The sequence below is a fragment of the Esox lucius genome, chromosome 7, assembly GCF_011004845.1.
Source record: "Esox lucius isolate fEsoLuc1 chromosome 7, fEsoLuc1.pri, whole genome shotgun sequence".
Classification (NCBI taxonomy): domain Eukaryota; kingdom Metazoa; phylum Chordata; class Actinopteri; order Esociformes; family Esocidae; genus Esox; species Esox lucius.
In genome coordinates this window covers 50,016,714-50,037,103 of record NC_047575.1, presented here as the reverse complement: position 1 = coordinate 50,037,103, position 20,390 = coordinate 50,016,714, and the positions used below count along the sequence as shown (strand labels likewise).

The window sequence follows — 20,390 nt, the reverse complement described above, 5'->3', positions numbered from 1 at the left end:
ATCCATCCTTACTACAATCCGTCTCAAAACCATACATGTCAACATTAAGGCTATGGAGAGGAAAACGCATGTAGCTTCCACGTAAAGTTTGATTATCCCCAAAACTAAACATACTCATGTAGGGGAAATTACCACGGGTGAGGACAGGCAGAAAACTCGAATGGAAAACATAGAGCAAAGGCCAACCCAGGGGGTGTGCCCCCCTTCCTGGAGCCAATGAAAGTCCCCACACAAAAACGTGACATGGTCTTCAGACCATAGACATAATAAAGAGTAGACCCCGCATTGGGTGCTGGGTGCGAGAAATACGGCCGCCATCTTGGACCGGTCATACTCCTATTTGCGTAGCAGCAGTAGCAACGATGCCAGAGCACTGTGCAGCATACTCCTGCTCATATCGGCGGACCATCGAAAGCAGGGCTCGGGGGATTACTTTTCACAAGTAAGATTTAACATTACCGTACTATTGGTTGTATTTTGTGACTAGAATATAACCAGAGAGTTGAGAAGGAGCAAGGATCTTTGATATTACTGTACAGCAACAGCCGGTGTTCACCCAGCTATGAACTGAGACTTGATTAGTCATATTCCATAACACTGGCTTAGATTACAACTGACACAAGAATGCTATTGTAGAAATAAAACAAATATTACTGGTATAACATTGGCCAGCTAATTTTACACAAGTGGCACAGACTGTATCATATATAGTAGTATATATAAATAAAAGACAGTATTATCAGTGTTGGGCAATACTAGCTTAGCTAGTAACTTAGTATTTTGGTGGTAGCTTCACTATTTCTAGAGTCAAGGAACTTTTCAGTAGTAGTAACTCCTTTATTTACAAAGTAGCTTGGCCACACAAGCTACACTTTTCTTGTCATGTGAAATTAGCACAACTTAAAGTAGCTTCCTATGTAGTGAACTAGCCTACTGCTGTGTTTTTGTTATGCATTGTTTTCCTAAGATGCTCCTAACTGCTTCAGTTTTGTTTGTCTGAATTGTTTTGTATTCAGTGTTTTTCAGGTCCTAGATGCTTCTAAATGGTATGTATTACACAACATCAACTTTATGCAGGTGTCAGAAAGACTGGTATGTATGTTGATATGATGTTATCTTGTTTAAATGTTTTTCAATATTGCAGTTTTGTTTCGTTTGGCATTATCTTGTATTCAGTGTGTTTTTCAGGTCCTAGATGTTTCTAAATGGTATGTATTACACAACATCAAGTACATGTAGGTGTCAAAAGGGTAGGTATTGCATGTGTTGTTTTCAAGTTATCCCAGTTCTGCAATTACATTGTTCCAAGTTAATGTTCCTTTGTGTACAAGTATACTGTATAAGTTAAACAAGAAACTGATCCCATTACTAAAAACATGGATGCAAACTAATTATCTATCTGCCCTGGTAGCTGTTTCCCATTTTCATTTTCTGTGAGTTTGCACCTCTGTGATAGGCACTTTACTGCTTTGTATTAACAAAATCACATGGGGCTTTCTTGTGTTGTCTTTTCGCCATGATCAGAGTAATAAAACCTTTTTCTTTGGCAGGTACTTGTCGGTCATCGGATTTGTCATCAATAACGACGTGTGATGCTGATGATTCCTGAACTGCTTGGAGCTCCTATTTAATTCAATCAGAGCATCAGGTAGGGTTGGTGTTCTTTTAATTACAATGAATTTGGAAAATATACCTAATGAATAGCTTTATGTCTTGTGAGTAATGTATGTATTATGTGCCTGTTTTCCATACGAGGCGGCTGGAATTACAATCCAGTTCCAGGCCATCTTCCGCCGGCTGATGTGGTGTGGTGCCTCACCTGGCGAGACAGGCAATGTGGCAGCCCAGGATAACACAGTGTCCCTGTCTGCTGTGGAGATGTCCTCTCCTGAAACTGCTGAAGAGCACCCATCTCCATTCGCCAACATTTGGCCCTTGTGTGTGACCACAGTTATCTCCCCACTCGGTTTGTTGGTCTGGTGGAAAATGCTCTGGTCTTCATAGCAGGGTTTGTAGTCCGGAAGATTCTATGAAAACTGTCCTGTGATATGTGCCGTGCGAGCTTGGTCAGAGATGCTGTACCATCTTCATTTGACAAGAGCTACCACCTTCTAACCCTGAAAAACAACAGCGGCCTAGTTATTCCATCACAAGACACAGTGAAGGCTTGTGAAGGCTTGCGGAGCAAAAAACGGCCTCCAGACGGCCCACAACATTGTAACGTGCACAACAAAAAGGTCCAAATTGGGCCATCTCCGCCACCAGCGGGGTTGGCAACGTCGCCTGTACGACTCCAACGATGCAGTGCCGCCGGGCTTGATGGGACGATGAGTCCCAACGATCGGTGGAAACACCGCGGGAGGCTGAGGGCGGTCAGAGGGGACGATCCTTCGAACCTGAGCCAAAAGGACTACAACACATAGATCAATACACTCCACACAAACTTTCCCAAAGCTTCCATCAATCACCACCTCCTACATACCGTAGCCTACGCCTTCCAAACAACTTCACATTACGCCTTCTGCAACTTCCATATGTTACCACGTCCATCTACCTCCAATCAGCCCGGCAGGCTGCGCATCCGTCACCGAACGAAAACGCCAGTCGCCGGAAAAACCCTAATAACACTCAAAGAAACATCCGTTCACATGTACATGTACTACAAACATAAACAACTTGGCAAAAAACTTACCACAAAGCTTACCCAACATCAAACACAACAAAAAACAAACGAGGCGAAACAAACCCTATTTTATTAACAAATCTCATAACCATTCAAACCCAATGTGCCCCAACACATATATCATCTCAATCAATGTGCCCTTAACATCGTCGATAGACCCGTCGGCCCGTAAGTGAGATGTTCAAGGCCCTAGCCTTGTCTGCAGAATTCAAATGTGCCCTAACACACGTACTTGCGTCCTAACGCAAAAAGGAGCCCTAACCCCTGTATAAATGCGCCCAAAACGCAAACTAAAGTGCCCTTAACTCCCGAGTTCGACATTTAAGCCCGGGTACCTGTACTGATCAGGCACGAGTCCCAGCTCCAGTCAGGCACTCTTTCTCAGCCCGTCAAAGGATAAGCCTCTTCTGGACGATACTAGAATTCCAGAGCTATCTCTGGCCGTGCACGGTTAACCTGTTAGGAAAAGGACTCAAACCGAGCAGGAATAGGATCCCAGACGAGCACCCCAAATTGTAATGGAAATTGTAATGGAAATTCCAATGTATCGACACTCGGAGTAAGGAACACAGAGACAAAAATTTATCTTGGTACATTCTAACAGTTTTATTAACTATTATGCACATATGAGAGACGCGTCAAATGCTTACAGACATAATCATCCGAGTCTCTAACTCCATACATGAACAATCCGTATTTATTACATAGAAGAGGGGTGTGGTAAGATGCTGCCATCGGTCTTGTCACAAGAGTTTACCCAAAGGGCGGGCTGTCCCCCCACCTTATCCTTCTCAACTCCTGAGGAGACACAATGTCTGGATAGTCAACAGAGACACTAAAGGGTTATACAGATTTACGAGTACCCCTCTAATCCACCCGTGCCGGTCAAGGATGTCTCCTATTCAAACACCAGACCCCTCTCGGTATCTTTAACTAGTAAGTCATTCATACATGTATAGGACGACAAAGAATACACCCTTCTTCTAGGCAGGAGGACATGGCCCAAATACCTAATAATCCTCTGATATTATACAGACATGTGTCACAATCAAAGTACAGATTTACATATCAGCCACTGGAAAGACAGACATTTCTCAAACGCACCTTAGTTCAAAATTTCCATAACAGATCCGCATCAGTTCGTTAAAAGTTGAAAAAGCACAGGATAACAGTAACCTATAAGTGAATATTGTGATTTGGTTTGCCGATTCTTTAGGTCTTACCTTGTTACTTCAGCTAGCCTACTGTTAAAAAAAGTGGGCTGGTGCACCGTCTATAATTCTCTCTCATTCGATGTCTTTCCCATTCAGTTAGTTGTCCACAAACGAACGAGAATTTCGAGCGTGTGGGGGCTGGTGACGTCATCGTCTATAATTCAATGTCTAATATTTTAAAACCCAAAGCAGCACAAACGAAACTTTTACCGGCAGAAACCAGCACAAACGAAGCACAAACGAACGAGACTATTTTGGGTGAATTTGGAGCATGTGGGGGGGCTGAGTGACCTCAGATTGACCTATAAATATTATTTTAATATCTAAAAAACGGAAGCAGCACAAACAAAACTTTTTACAACACAAACCAGCACAAACGATTGAGCATAGTTTGACGACGTTTTGCGTTGGGGGGGGGCAACTTCACGCAGGTTTCTGTTCCTCCCTCAAAACCTTCCTTTTCAACTTTTTGGGAAAGGAAAAAAAAGGTGCAATGGTCTCTTAACTCTTTCTGAAACTGAATATATACATACACACAATCTACATTATTTAGAAATATATCCATATTTCTATTAATCAAATATTTCTATTAATTTCATGCCCTGAAATAGTCAAAACAGTTGGGCCTTTCTATTTACAATAGCTTGCCTTGTATTTCTAAATGTGGCTGTTGATTAAAGGAGTAGTGTGGGAGTTGAAAAGTGATTTGATCTTTCAAATATGCTGGTAAACTGGTACCAATGCAGAGAGACAATTTAATGTTTCCAACATTGTACAATGGTGCATCTTATATTTGCAGAATGAATCTGCAATGATTGTTATATGTAAATCACTTCTTACCACTAGAGTGAGATATTTAGCCCTTTTATCAAGTTCACTTCATATTTGTTGGAAAACTAACAATGGTAGATGTTTAGTGTTGTAGAAATTTGATTTAGAATTCCTTTATTTTATACAGGAAAATCAAGCTGAGAGCAAGGCCTCTTTTACATGTGAGACCTGCATTTCAACAATGAAAAGAAAAAGGCAAACAAAGAAACACATTAAGAAGCATTCACAGTTAGCATCAAAAGATGTTTCATCAAAAAAATTTCATAATTTTCATCTTCCTATTTGTCTTCCTCTTTATTCTGTTCATCTTCCTATTTGTCTTCCTCTTTATTCTGTTCATCTTCCTATTTGTCTTCCTCTTTATTCTGTTCATCTTCCTATTTGTCTTCCTCTTTATTCTGTTCATCTTCCTATTTGTCTTCCTCTTTATTCTGTTCATCTTCCTATTTGTCTTCCTCTTTATTCTGTTCATCTTCCTATTTGTCTTCCTCTTTATTCTGTTCATCTTCCTATTTGTCTTCCTCTTTATTCTGTTCATCTTCCTCTGTTTCTCTGGTCCCCAACCGATTCTGATACAGTGATTACGATTATTATTATTATTCTTCTTTTTAATTAATTAATTAATTAATTAATTCCTCCTCCCACTTCTTAGACTAGAGAGGCCAGGCCCTTCACAGCAATGCTCAAGACAAGAGGAAGGTTTCCAGACTGGTTCTTTATCTCAATCATCAGCTTGTTCCCATCTTTTCTCAGTGTGACATCACACTGGTCAAAGAGAAGCACTGCTCTCCTAAACATGTTCTCAGTTAGAACAGCCAGGACTGGATCACTCAGACAGACAGACTCTACACTCTCTGCCATGCAATGGACCTGGAGGAGATGCAGAACAGAAATATGTTAACATGCTTTGATTTTCTTAAAATGAAGACAGTTTTCATGCATTGTTTTGCTTTATTGGACAGGAAAGTAGAGAAAGGTCGAATGTTTTGCTGAAACAGCACTGTCCTGGATTTGAACCCATGCTACAGCAGTTCACGGGCACTCAAGACAGTAGCCCATACCACTGTCCCACCTCTGACCATGCCCCCTTTATAAAACTACAGAACCAATCAAAGACGTGAACTCACCAGGAACTGCAGGGTTTTTAACTCTTCACAACTGCTACAGGATAATGTAGAGATACAATCGTCCTTCATTTCTGTGAAAATAAAATATGGACACATGAACAATATAGTAGTGAACCTAGTTTATATACACCGAAAACATTACGGTAGTGAGCCTAGTTTATATACAACCGGACAGATTACGGTAGTGAATCTAGTTTATATACACCAAATGCATTACGGTAGTAAATCTAGTTTATATACACCAAACACATTATGGTAGTGAGCCTAGTTTATATACACCGAACACATTATGGTAGTGAGCCTAGTTTATATACACCGAACACATTACGGTAGTGAACCTAGTTTATATACACCGAACACATTATGGTAGTGAGCCTAGTTTATATACACCGAACACATTATGGTAGTGAGCCTAGTTTATATACCCCATACACATTACAGTAGTGAACCTAGTTTAAACACACCGAACACATTACGGTAGTGAACCAAGTTTATATACACCAAACACATTATGGTAGTGAGCCTAGTTTATACACACCAAACACATTACGGTAGTGAACCAAATTTATATACACCGAACGCATGACGGTAGTATACCTAGTTCATATACCCCAAACACATTACGGTGGTGAACCTAGTTTATATAAACCTTACACACTTCCATAGTAAAACTAATTCACAGACAACATACTTATACTGGTAGTAGTGTTTTAGAAGTCACATAATTAGGTGAATGGAGTCCAACTGTGTGAAACTTCATTTCAGATGGACTGAGGCAAAGTGGAAAACTGTCCTGTTGTCCAACAAATCTAAATTAGAAATTATTTTTGGGAAACATGGACCCCACGTCCTCCGGACTAAAGAGGAGAGGAACCATCCGGCTTTTTATCAATGCACAGTTCAAAAGCCAGCATCCATGATGGTATGGGGGTGCATTAGTGCACATGGCCAGGTGACTTGCACATCTGTGAAGGCACCATTAATGCTGAACAATACAGCTCTGGAAAAAATTAAGACCCACCCACTCTTGAGTGCTTGGGCAAAAACAAAAACGTGCACCTCTTTGGGTCCCGAGGACTAGGATTAAGAGACACTGTACTGGATAATTCTCGCAATTACATGTTCCATCAACTACAGAAGGACAACACAATTGGATATTGTTTCCATGCAGATCCTTACACATTTCTAGGCAGGCCAATGAGTAAATTGGTCAGACTAAGGCCCGCCCAGGCCCAATAGTGCAGCCGCCAATGGGATAAGAAGCCCCAATCAATCAGGGGTAGGATCTAAAAAGCCCCCAATCAGGGGTAGGATATAAGCCCCCAATCAATCAGGGGGAGTATATAAGAAGCCCCCAATAAATCAGGGAAGGATATAAGAAGCCCCCAATCAATCAGGGGGAGGATATAAGCCCCCAATCAATCAAGGGTAGGATATAAGCCCCCAATCAATCAGGGGGAGGATTTAAGAAGCCTCCAATCAATCAAGGGGAGGATATAAGAAGCCCTCAATCACTCAGAGGGAGGATATAAGCCCCCAATCAATCAGGGTGAGGATATAAGCCCCCAATCAATCAAACAGGGGGAGGATATAAGAAGCCCCCAAATAATCAAGGGGAGGATATAAGAACATTTCCAAAGCATTTAATGTCCCCCAGAGCAAGTACATTGTAAAACAAAATGGACTGAATATGGACCAACTGTGAATCTGCCTGGAACAAGCTGTCCTCAAAAAATGACTGTCCCGGTGAGAAGGCCACCAGTTAGGTAGGTCACCAGGGAGGTCACCAGTCAGGGTGGTCACCAGTCAGGGTGGTCACCAGTCAGGGAGGTCACCAGTCAGGGAGGTCACCAGGGAGGTCACCAGTCAAGGAGGTCACCAGGGAGGTCACTAGTCAGGGAGGTCACCAGGGAGATCACCAGTCAGGGAGGTCCCCAGGGAGGTCACCAGTCAGGGAGGTCACCAGTCAGGGAGGTCAGCAGTCAAGGAGGTCACCAGGGAGGTCACTAGTCAGGGAGGTCACCAGTCAGGGAGGTCACCAGGGAGATCACCAGTCAGGGAGGTCCCCAGGGAGGTCACCAGTCAGGGAGGTCACCAGTCAGGGAGGTCACCAGGGAGATCACCAGTCAGGGAGGTCCCCAGGGAGGTCACCAGTCAGGGAGGTCACCAGTCAGGGAGGTCACCAGTCAAGGAGGTCACCAGTCAAGGAGGTCACCAGTCAAGGAGGTCACCAGGGAGTTCACCAGGGAGGTCACTAGTCAGGGAGGTCACCAGTCAGGGAGGTCACCAGGGAGATCACCAGTCAGGGTGGTCACCAGGGAGGTCACCAGTCAAGGAGGTCACCAGTCAAGGAGGTCACCAGTCAGGGAGGTCACCAGTCAGGGAGGTCACCAAGAGTCCTATGGCAACTTTAAAGGACTTAGTCCTCCACGGCTGACCTGGGACACTGTTCATACTGCAACAAAAGCCTGGGTGCTTCACAAAAGAAGCCTTCATGACAGACAGACAAAAATAAAGCCATTGTTGAAAATATCATCTTGTGGGAAACTCTGAGACTAAATAGGGTATTTCACGCATTTAAAGCTGAAGTACGTATGATTTTTGTATTAAAGCATTGCTGTTTTAATACTGGATCTTGGATGAACAAAGAGCTGAAGCTGACTACTCTCATTTTGTGGATCAAGCAGCGAGACACGGTAGCAAGACGGTTCAATAAAAACTAGAAGTTCAGAATGTAACAGTACCTAAGAGAATACGGTTTAAATCAAAAGAAAGCAAATCTGCTAAAAGAGATGCAGATAGACGCCATTCGCAAAAACTATACCAAGCTTTATCTAGTCAACTAATGTAACTTTCTTTTGTAAACTATTTACTATTCTCCCTTTTCCGTTTCACGTTTGTCCTACATCAGATACATTTTGTTTCATAAATTATGGTATGTAATTAAAGAATGTTATGTCAATTCACCTGGTCAGATGAAGACATTTTTAGATGAGCTGAATAAAGTTTACAGATAACATGTGGGGCTTTTAAAGTGAACTAACGTCACACCAGTGACAGCTGAGATTTCTGGGAAAAGGATGCGGAAATATTTCCTGTCCCTAAAAGCTTTAATCTTAATACATTTTCAGACTTTTAGATTTTTTTTACTGTGAATAAAATCAGATTTTATTTGTTTTTATTTCAGGCTGTAAGGCAACAAAAGGTGAACATTTTGAAAGTGGTGGTGACTTTCTATACCCACTTATACAGTGGGGAGAACAAGTATATGATACACTGCCGATTTTGCAGGTTTTCCCACTTACAAAGCATGTAGAAGTCTGTACTTTTTATCATAGGTACACTTCAACTGTGAGTGACGGAATCTAATACAAAAATCCAGAAAATCACATTGTATGATTTTTAAGTAATTACTTTGCATTTTATTGCATGATATAAGTATTTGATACATCAGAAAAGCAAAACATAATATTACAGATACAGAAACATTTGTTTGCAATTACTGAGATCATACGTTTCCTGTAGTTCTTGACCAGGTTTGCACATACTGCAGCAGGGATTTTGGCCCACTCCTCCATACAGAAAACCTTACAGATCCTTCAGGTTTCGGGGCTGTCGCTGGGCAATACAGACTTTCAGCTCCCTCCAAAGATTTTCTATTGGGTTCAGGTCTTGGCCACTCCAGGATCTTGAGATGCTTCTTACGGAGCCACTGCTTAGTTGCCCTGGCTGTGTGTTTCGGGTCGTTGTCATGCTGGAAGACCCAGCCACGACCCAGCACACCCCAGTTTGCACCCACTGTGCGTAACCTGGGTGTTATTTTTGACAAAAGTATGCAATTTGATAAACAGATTAGTGCGTTTGTTAAGGCGAGCTTTTACCAGCTAAGGCTTCTTAGTAAGGTCAAAACATTCTTGTCCCAAGCTGACCTTGAAAAAGCCATTCATGCCTTCATCAGCTCGAGGATTGACTACTGCAATGCCCTCTACACTGGATTTAATAAATCACTCCTCAATCGGCTTCAACTGGTACAAAATGCAGCAGCACGTCTCCTCTCTAACACCTCCAAACGCTCACACATCACCCCAGTCCTCTGCTCGCTCCATTGGCTTCCGGTGCGGTTTAGGGTGGAGTACAAGGTCCTGCTGTTTGTATTCAAGGCCATCAATGGTCTGGCCCCGGCCTACCTCGCCGAATTAGTAACGGTCTACCAACCTACTAGAGCTCTCCGCTCCTCTGAACACACCTCTCTGGTCGTTCCCAAATTCAAATACAAAAAGTTTGGAGGACGATCATTTGCAGTTCAGGGCCCAACGCTGTGGAACGCTTTACCACCATCCCTGCGAAACATCACCGTGTTCAGTGTTTTTAAATCACAGTTGAAAACACATCTGTTCAGACAGGCTTTTAACACGTAATCTCTGACTCGACTGCTCATTTTATATATTTTATGTGTATGTATGTGTATGTGTGTGTATGTGTGTGTATATGCGTATGCGGGTGTATGTGTATATATATGTACATATACATTTTTCTTTATTTATCTTATATTTTTATATGTTTTAATATTTTTTATATTCTGTTGTCTACTGAAGCTTTTAATGGAAAGCGCTTTGTGCACCTTTTGGCTGCTGTAAGGCGCTTTACAAATAAAATTTGATTGATTGATTGATTGATCTTCAATGCTCTTACTGAGGGAAGTTGGTTGTTGGCCAAGATCTCGCGATCAAAATCAATCAATCAATCAAAATTTATTTATAAAGCGCTTTTTACAACAGCAGTTGTCACAAAGTGCTTTACAGAGACACCCGGCCTTAAACCCCAAGGAGCAAACAACAGTAGTGTTGAATTTCAGTGGCTAGGAAAAACTCCCTAAGAAGGTCGAATTTTAGGAAGAAACCTAGAGAGGACCCAGGCTCAGAGGGGTGACCAGTCCTCTTCTGGCTGTGCCGGGTGAGATATTAAGAGTCCAATTGGAATAATAAATAAATTTCTCTTGGCTAAATCCAGAGTATATTTGATTTTAGACTAGGTCAGAAGTATGACCAGGTGGACAAGGACAGGAACAGCAACGGTCCCCCCAAACCAGGTAATCCGCAGGTGTGGACCAGGACCTCATCTCCTTCTAAAATTTAAAATTGGAGGAAACTGAGAAAAGTTAGTAGTACATCCCTCATGTCCCCCAGCACAATAATATAGCAGCGTAACACCTTGGAAACTGAGACGGGGGGGTCCGGTGACACTGTGGCCCTACCCGGGGGAGGCCCCGGACAGGGCCCAACAGGCAGGAAATCAATCCAACCACATTGCCAGGCATCAACCAAAGGGACACCCACCAACCGCAACCCCCCTGAATGAGGGCCGAGTATTGCTAGTAGCGTACAGCCCAACTGCACAAGTGCGCAATAGAGAATCAACAACAAGCCAGTGACTCTTCCCCCGAAGGGCATTGGAGGGAGGGCATCCCAGTGGCGACGAGAGCCCACCTGGCAAGACAGCAAGGGTGGACAGTATCAAGCCTACTGGTCACCTTCACGCCCCCGGGCCAGGCTACACCTAATTATAAACCGTGCTGTAGAGATGAGTTTTTAGTAGACACTTGAAAGTTTGCACTGAGTTTGCATTTCTAACCTTAATTGGCAGATCATTCCACAGGAGTGGAGCTCTATGAGAAAAGGCCCTGCCGCCAATTGTTTGTTTAGAAATTCTAGGTACAATTAAAAGGCCTGCGTCTTGCGATCTAAGGTTACGTGTAGGTATATATGGCTGGATCATTTCAGCCAGGTAAGTAGGAGCAAGTCCATGTATTGATTTATAGGTTAAGAGTAAAACCTTAAAATCAGCCCTAACCCTAACAGGCAGCCAGTGTAAGGATGCCAGGACAGGAGTAATGTGTTCAAATTTTTTTGTTCTAGTTAGGATTCTAGCAGCTGTGTGCAGCACTAATTGAAGTTAATTTATTAATTTGTCTGGATAACCAGAGATAAGAGCATTGCAGTAATCTAATCTAGAAGTAACGAAAGCATGGATTAATTTTTCTGCATCAGTTTTTGATAGGAAGTTTCTAATTTTTGCGATGTTTCGAAGATGAAAATAAGCAACTCTTGAGACATATTTTATATGTTCTTCAAAGGAGAGGTCAGGGTCAAGGGTAACGCCAAGGTTTTTTACAGTTTTTTGGGATACGACCATGCAGCCGTCGAGGTTCACAGTGAGATCTGCTAACAACGCTATTTGTTTTTTGGGTCCTAAAAGGAGCATTTCTGTTTTATTTGAGTTTAAGAGCAAGAAATTCTCTGTCATCCACTTCCTAATATCTGAAACGCATGCTTCCAAAATAGCCAATTTAGGGGCTTCTCCATGCTTCATTGAAATATATAACTGTGTGTCATCAGCATAACAGTGAAAGTTAATATTGTGATTTCGGATTACATCGCCCAGAGGGAGCATGTATAGTGAGAAAAGTAATGGGCCCAGAACCGAGCCTTGAGGAACTCCAAAGCATACCTTTGACTTGTCAGAGGATATGCCATCCACACTAACGAACTGATATCTTTCAGATAAATAAGATTTAAACCAGGCTAGAACATGTCCACGTAGCCCAATATTGGTTTCCAGTCTCTCTAAGAGAAGGGAGTGATCAATAGTGTCAAAAGCAGCACTAAGATCAAGAAGCAACAGGACGGATGCGGAACCTTTGTCTGAGGCCATTAGAAGGTCATTTGTTACCTTCACGAGTGCAGTCTCAGTACTATGATGGGATCTAAAACCAGACTGGAATATTTCATAAATGTTTTTTGTCTTTAGGAAGGCATTCAGTTGTTGGGAAACACATTTTTCTAAGATTTTTGAGAGGAACGGGAGGTTCGATATTGGCCTATAATTGTTTAATATGTCGGGATCTAGATTAGATTTTTTTAGAAGAGGCTTAATTTCCGCAATTTTTAGTGAGTTTGGTACGCATCCGGAGGAAAGGGAGCAATTTATTATGTTCAGCATTGGCTGACCTAGCACAGGAAATAACTCCTTAAGTAATTTTGTAGGAATCGGGTCTAGCTGAGAGTTTGTGGGTTTAGAACTCATTACAAATTTTGTAAATGTGTTGAGCGATACGGTATCAAAAAACTCAAGTGTCCCCATTGACACCTGATCAGGGAGGCTCCGGAAATTTTCCGGACAACCGAGATTTTTAGGACCATAACTATTTAGGGATTCAGTTATTTGTTTTCTAATGGTGACGATCTTTTCATCAAAGTAGTTCATGTATTCATTACAACTAAAGTGAAGACCCACTTCACATGCTAAGCTTTGCTTTTTTGTTAACTTTGCAACTGTATCAAAGAGAAATTTTGGATTGTTTTTGTTCGCCTCAATCAGGTTGGAGAAATAAGCTGATCGAGCAGACGTGAGTGATTTTCGGTATTGTACTGTACTGTCTATCCAGGCTAGTCTAAATACTTCCAACTTGGTGGAGCGCCACTTTCGCTCCAATTTTCTGGAGGCTTGCTTAAGTGCTCTAGTATTGTCGGTGTACCAAGGAGCAAGTTTCTTGTTGCGTATTTCTTTAGTTTTTAGTGGTGCAACTATGTCTAATGTATTTCGCAGTATTGAGTTTAGATCCTCGATTTGATCGTTTACAGATTTATTTACTCTGTCATTTAAGAGCGAACTAGTAAGAATATCAAGGAATTTATTTGTAATCCGAGAATTTATAGTACGGCTTTTGAAACTCATTGTTTGGGGGGCAAGTGAATTTCTTGTTTTAACGGTAAATGTAATAAGACAGTGATCCGATAATCCAGGATTTTGGGGGTAAATTATTAGATCTACAATATCTATTTCTCGTGACAGGACTAAATCTAAGGTATGATTGTGGCAATGTGTTGGACCTGAGACATGTTGGATGAAACCCATTGAGTCGATTATGGCTTGAAAGGCTTTTTGAAGAGGATCATGGGGGTTTTCCATATGGATATTGAAATCGCCCAAAATTAGAATACTATCTGCCATGACTACAAGGTTAGACAAGAATTCTGGAAACTCATTGAGGAACAATGTGTATGGCCCGGGGGGCCTATAAATAGTAGCTATGTAAAATGATTTATCGGCCTGGTTAACTTTCATGAGTAAAACTTCGAAAGAATGAAACTCTGTGATATGTTTGAGAGTAAGTTTATATTTACTGTCATAAATATTTGCGACACCCCCTCCTTTTCGGGATGCACGAGGGATATGATCACTAGTATAGCCAGGAGGAGAGGCCTCATTTAAGGCAGTGAATTCTTTAGGCTTTAGCCACGTTTCACATAAACCAATAGCATCTAGTTTATGATCAGAGATTAATTCATTTACCGCAACTGCCTTTGGAGCAAGAGATCTAATATTTAGGAGTCCCATTTTGAGATGCGAAGTGATACAATTATTTTTATTTTTGACCGAGGTGGAGGAAGGCTTTATCTTAATAAGGTTGTTTTTGTTAGCACTACCTTGTTTAACTTTTCTCAGCCTGGAACGAGTCACAGTGGCAATAGGTAAAGCTGTACTAACTACTCTGGCTATGCTATTGACAGACTCCACTATGCTAGCAGGCTGGCTAACAGCCTGCAGCCTGACCTGCACCCTATCTCATGTTAAAGCTATAGGAGTGAGACTCCTGTCAATGTTCCTAAATAAAAGAAGAGCACCACTCCAGCTAGGATGGAGTCCGTCGCTCCTCAGCAGATCAGGCCTGGCCCTATTTCTGGGAGAGTCCCAAAAAGAAGGCCAGTTATCTACAAACTCTACCTCCTGCGACGGGCAGAACTCCGTTTTCAGCCAGCGATTGAGTTGCGCAAGTCTGCTGTAGAGCTCGTCACCACCCCTAGCTGGGAGGGGGCCAGAGACAATTACTCGATGCCGACACATCTTTCTAGCTAATTTACACGCTGATGCTATGTTCTGCTTCGTAACCTCTGACTGTTTCATCCTAACATCGTTGGTGCCAACGTGGATAACAATATCTCTGTACTCTCTATACTTGCCAGTTTTAGACTTCGCTAGCACCAACCCCAGATTTGCGGCTACGTCGGTGGCTCTGCCCCCCGGTAAACAATGTACGATCGCCGGCTGATTCTTTAGTCTAATACTGCGTGTGATGGAATCGCCAATGACTAAAGTTTTCAGTTTTTCAAGTCCACCGGTAGAACATGCCTGCCGACCATTCCCCTCCGAAGACGGCTCGGGTCTTGACTCCGACTCCAGTGGGGAAAACCTGTTCAAAGTCTCAGTTGGTTTTAGCAACGATTCAGGTTTAACTGGACGACGGCATTTCTTCCCAGTGACCAAGAGAAAGTTATTGCCCGGCTGCAGGAGCTGTGCCGGGGGGCTAACAAAACTATCGTTTCTACCTGGTGGCACTGACGCAGATTTTTCTATTTCTACACTAGCATAATCCTTGCCTGGCATTTGCGTCAGAAGCCGAGCCTCTAACTCTGCTATCTTTAACTTAAGACGAACATTCTCCTCCGTGTTGTTGCTACAACAATTACAGTGAAAAGGCATTGTAATGATACTTAGCCTCGGGTTTTCAGGGGTGAGTAGTTCTGTTAATTATGTCCAAAAAGAGTCCCGGTGTAGAAAAGTTGGGTAAGAGGTCAACAGATAAATATTGCGTTGGTAAAACTCTAAAATAGAATTTTGACCAATTAGTTTATATCGAGTAAATTCGAAAAAGTTTGGCAGGTAGCCAGGTAGGTAACAGCAGGCAGGGTACAGCACGTCAACAATCCCACAATGCAGTTCGTCTCAGGAAAAAGCCAGATCATGGCCCCATCCATCCTCCCCTCAATACGTTGCAGACGTCCTGTCTCCTTTGCAGAAAAACATCCCCAAAGAATGATGTTTCCACCTCCATGCTTAACGGTTGGGATGGTGTTCTTGAGGTTGTACTCATCCTTCTTCTTCCTCCAAACACGGCGAGTGGAGTTTAGACCAAAAAGCTCTATTTTTGTCTCATCAGACCACATGACCTTCTCCCAATCATCCTCTGGATCATTTAGATGGTCATTGGCAAACTTCAGACTGGCCTGGACATGCGCTGGCTTGGGCAGGGGGATCTTGTGTGCGCTGCAGGATTTTAATTCATGACGGCGTAGTGTGTTACTAATGGTTTTCTTTGAGACTGTGGTCCCGGCTCTCTTCAGGTCATTGACCAGGTTCTGCCGTGAACGTTCTAGGCTGATCCCTCAACTTCCTCATGATCACTGATGCCCCACGAGGTGAGATCTTGCATGGAGCCCCAGACCGAGGGAGATTGACCGTCATCTTAAGTTCTTCCATTTTATAATAATTGTGCCAACAGTTGTTGCCTTCTCACCAAGCTGCTTGCCTATTGTCCTGTAGCCCATCCCAGCCTTGTGCAGGTCTACAATTTAATCCCTGATGTCCTTACACAGCTCTCTGGTCTTGGCCATTGTGGAGAGGTTGGAGTCTGTTTGATTGAGTGTGTGGACAGTTGTCTTTTATACAGGTACCGAGTTCAAACAGGTGCAGTTAATACAGGTAATGAGTGGAGAACAGGAGGGCTTCTTAAAGAAAAACTAACAGGTCTGTGAGAGCCAGGATTCTTACTGGTTGGTAGGTGATCAAATACTTATGTCATACAATAAAATGCAAATTAATTATTTAAAAATCATACAATGTGATTTTCTGGATTTTTGTTTTAGATTCCATCTCTCACGGTTGAAGTGTACCTATGATAAATATTACAGACCTCTACATGCTTTGTAAGTAGGAAAACCTGCAAAATCGGTAGTGTATCAAATATTTGTTCACCCCACTGTATATAAAGTGGAGAAAACTGCTCTCTATCTTACCATCAATGGCACTGACAATGAGGTGGATGGCACGGAAAATGGTGGATCTGGTTGTATTTTTATAACCCACTAGTAGTTTGTCAATATCCTTAACTGCCACCCAATCTTTTGGAACAACCAGGTCAGGATTCTCACTCAACAGATCCAGCTGTAACAAGAAAAGAAAATGTTACACAGAATGTTTGTATGTTTGAAAGATAGTAAAGTATGTGACTGTCTGACTGTTTAAATCCAACTCACCACATTCTCCAGAACACTGACTGACTGTCTTTAAATGTAACTCTCCACTTTCTGCAGAACACTGACTGACTGTCTCTAAATTTAACTCACCTCATTCTCCAGAATGCTGACCTTCTCTCTATTGTTCATGATAGTTTCCTGGAGGATCTTGAGCAAAGGGTCCTTCAGTTCAGACAGCAGGTCAAAATGAGTGCTTAAGCGTTGCAGTTCTGTAAAGACACAAATACCATATTTTTATGTTACAAATAATTTCATATACAGTATGTATATATGCATTGTGTTTTTGCCAGTGTCATAAAAATTTGAAGAACTCAAACAATTACAATCCAACAATACTTACAAACACAATGAGACATATTATTTCTAATTCCAGTAACAGAGATCAACATAAACTTTTCCTCTGCATGCCCCTTGACCTTTCTTTTGCTTGCCCCTTTTCATTTAATTACGTTTGATGTTGTCTGCATCTGGGTCTTACCTGACAATGTGATACTTTTAAGCCTAGACCACATTGAGCTAAAATACAGGCCAAGATCCTCTCAGATAATAGGCTATTGTAATAATTATGATAATACTTTATCATATGCAACAATGTACCTTCTAAACACCCTTTGTATTGAAAAAAAGTCGTTAACAAAAACTCTTGGAGCAAGAAAAAACCCCACAAAAGCAGACTGAAAGACTGAAGTATCGTGAACAACAAAAAACCTGCAAAAGCAAAGATTGAAAACTATAATACAACTACTGAAAACTATTTTGTATTAGTTGTATAATAATGTGTTCTGGCATGTTTTGTTCTTTTGTTTTGGATATAGTTATTTTTATTTGCATTTCTCAACTTTTTGCTTTTAAGAGGTTTGATTTTGATCTCAAGAACCAATGTTTCACTTTTGTTTGAAAGCATTATTTTTAAGTTTGCAACTTTATTTTTCACATTTACATTTTAAATATTTCTAATTCAATACATATGGCGGGATATTGACGCCATAGTGGTGACTTTCTATAACCACGGTTTATAGCACATTTCATTTGCTTTATACAGTGATTTCAGTGTGTGTAGATTGATGGCAAAAGGGCCACTGTCCTCCATTCAACATTATAGATCATTTAAAATGTCAACCAACATCATTGTGTCTCTACATAGTGCCCATACTGCCCCTAGTGGCCTGAATGGTAAGACTTGGAGACACCCAACAGGCATTGTTACCTTGGTTCAAGTTTGGGGGGGACTGGACATCACAGTCCACTCCATCCTCTTCATACTCGTTCACAAAGCCCCCTTTTTGGTTTTTGGTGAATGAGACAACTGTGGAGCAGAACAGACCACAGTCACAAACACATTGGTCATTATTAGTGTACAGGTGCTGGTCATAAAATTAGAATATCATCAAAAACTTGTATAATGTATACATTCATTCCACACAGACTGATATATTTCAAGTGATTATTTCTTTTAATTTTGATGATTATAACCGACAACTAATACAAATCCCAAATTCAGTATCTCTGAAAATTTGAATATTATAAAACTTAAGACCAATACAAAAAATGTATTTTTAGAAATGTTGGCCAACTGAAAAGTATGAACATGAAAAGTATGAGCATGTTTAGCACTCAATACTTAGTTGGGGCTCCTTTTGCCTGAATTACTGCAGCAATGCGGCGTGGCATGGAGTCGATCAGTCTGTGGCACTGCTTGATTTGATTGAAATTTGATTGACTGCTCAGGTATTATGAGAGCCCAGGTTGCTCTGATAGTGGCTTTCAGCTCTTCTGCATTGTTGGGTCTGGCGTATCGCATCTTCCTCTTCACAGTAACCCATAGATTTTCTATAAGGGTTAAGGTCAGGTGAGTTTGTTGGCCAATTAAGAACAGGGATACCATGGTCCTTAAACCAGGTACTGGTAGCTTTGGCACTGTGTGCAGGTGCCAAGTCCTGTTGGAAAATGAAATCTGCATCACTATAAAGTTGGTCAGCAGCAGAAAGCATGAGGTGCCCTAAAACTTCCTGGTAGACGGCTGCGTTGAACTTGGACCTCAGAAAACACAGTGGACCAACACCAGCAGATGACATGGCACCCCAAACCATCACTGACTGTGGAAACTTTACACTGGACTTCAAGCAACGTGGATGCTGTGCCTCTCCTCTCTTCCTCCAGATTCTGGGACCTTGATTTCCAAAGGAAATGCACACAATCCTCTCCAGGGTGCGGTTATCCCTATTGCTTGTACAACTTTTTCTACCACATCTTTTCCTTCCCTTCACCTCTTTATTAATGTGCTTGGACACAGCTCTGTGAACAGCCAGCCTCTTTAGCAATGACCTTTTGTATCTTGTGCAAGGTGTCAATGGTCATCTTTTGGACAGCTGTCAAGTCAGCAGTCTTCCCCATGATAGTCTAGTTCTGTAGGCTACACAGAGAGACCATTTAAAGGCCTTTGCAGGTGTTTTGAGTTAATTAGCTGATTAGAGTGTGGCACCAGGTGTCTTCAATATTGCACTTTTTCACAATATTCAAATTTTCTGAGATACTGAATTTGGGGTTTTCATTAGTTGTCAGTTATAATCATCAAAATTAAAAGAAATAAACAATTGAAATATATCAGTCTGTGTGGAATGAATGTATACATTATACAAGTTTCACTTTTTGAATGGAATTACTGATATAAATCAACTTTTTGATGATATTCTAATTTTATGACCAGCACCTGTACACTAATAACACAACTGTGGAGCAGAACAGACAACAGTCACTAACACACTGGTCATTCTAAAAATACAACTAACAACATTATAGTGGAGAAAAACACTAACTCACCAAACTTTCCACTGGGTTTGATCTTCAGTTCATTCAAACGGTAGGCGATAACAGTATTTTCTTGGATAGTCAGCCATTTTTCATTGTCTCTATTTGCACTGACACTTGGGTTAAAAGTCCCCTGTGAACAGAATATCCATTTTGTTTTTGCCAAAATCCTAGATGCCTCTACAAACCTTGGTCACAAAGAACCTTTCATACTATTATGAAATACAAAAATGTTAGCATAGAGTTTTATGAAGAAGTATTTGCCCTCTTCCTGATTTCCAATATGTTTTAATTGTTGTCAAACTGAATGGATTCAGATCTTCATATAAAATATAACATAAGTGGAAGAGAAGAGCAAACAAAAAATTCTGGATTAAATTATAATTTATAATTTTTTTAAGGAAAACATCTATCCAAAAGCATCTGGCCCTATGTGAATAAATGATTGCCCACTTAATTACTCAATCAAACCATTATCCAAATTCAATTGATCATTGGATTCAATTAGACCAGCCCTGTTCTATCTAAACATGATGTATTACAACTCTGTTTCCAAAACATTGGGACGCTGGGTAAAATTTAAATAAAAACAGAATGCGATGATGTTCAAATCATTTAAATCCGATATTCAATA

The 20,390-nt window shown here is 41.4% G+C and overlaps 1 protein-coding gene across 3 annotated transcripts in view; it reads right to left on the bottom strand.

Moving 5' to 3' along the window:
• Window positions 1-4,421: 4,421 nt before the first annotated feature.
• The window catches only part of LOC105006189, a 29,880-nt gene continuing 13,911 nt past the window's right edge, over window positions 4,422-20,390 (bottom strand). For 2 of the 3 annotated variants that reach the window (XM_029120708.2, XM_013132865.4), the window contains 6 exons: window positions 19,769-19,889; window positions 18,156-18,254; window positions 17,039-17,157; window positions 16,709-16,856; window positions 5,856-5,926; window positions 4,422-5,598 (listed from right to left, as the gene is read on the bottom strand). In XM_029120708.2, the coding sequence (XP_028976541.2) occupies window positions 5,377-5,598; window positions 5,856-5,926; window positions 16,709-16,856; window positions 17,039-17,157; window positions 18,156-18,254; window positions 19,769-19,889 (780 nt within the window). In that variant the 3' untranslated portion in view covers window positions 4,422-5,376. The remainder of the gene's footprint in view (window positions 5,599-5,855; window positions 5,927-16,708; window positions 16,857-17,038; window positions 17,158-18,155; window positions 18,255-19,768; window positions 19,890-20,390) is intronic. The other variant, XM_013132866.4, reaches the window with a different exon arrangement.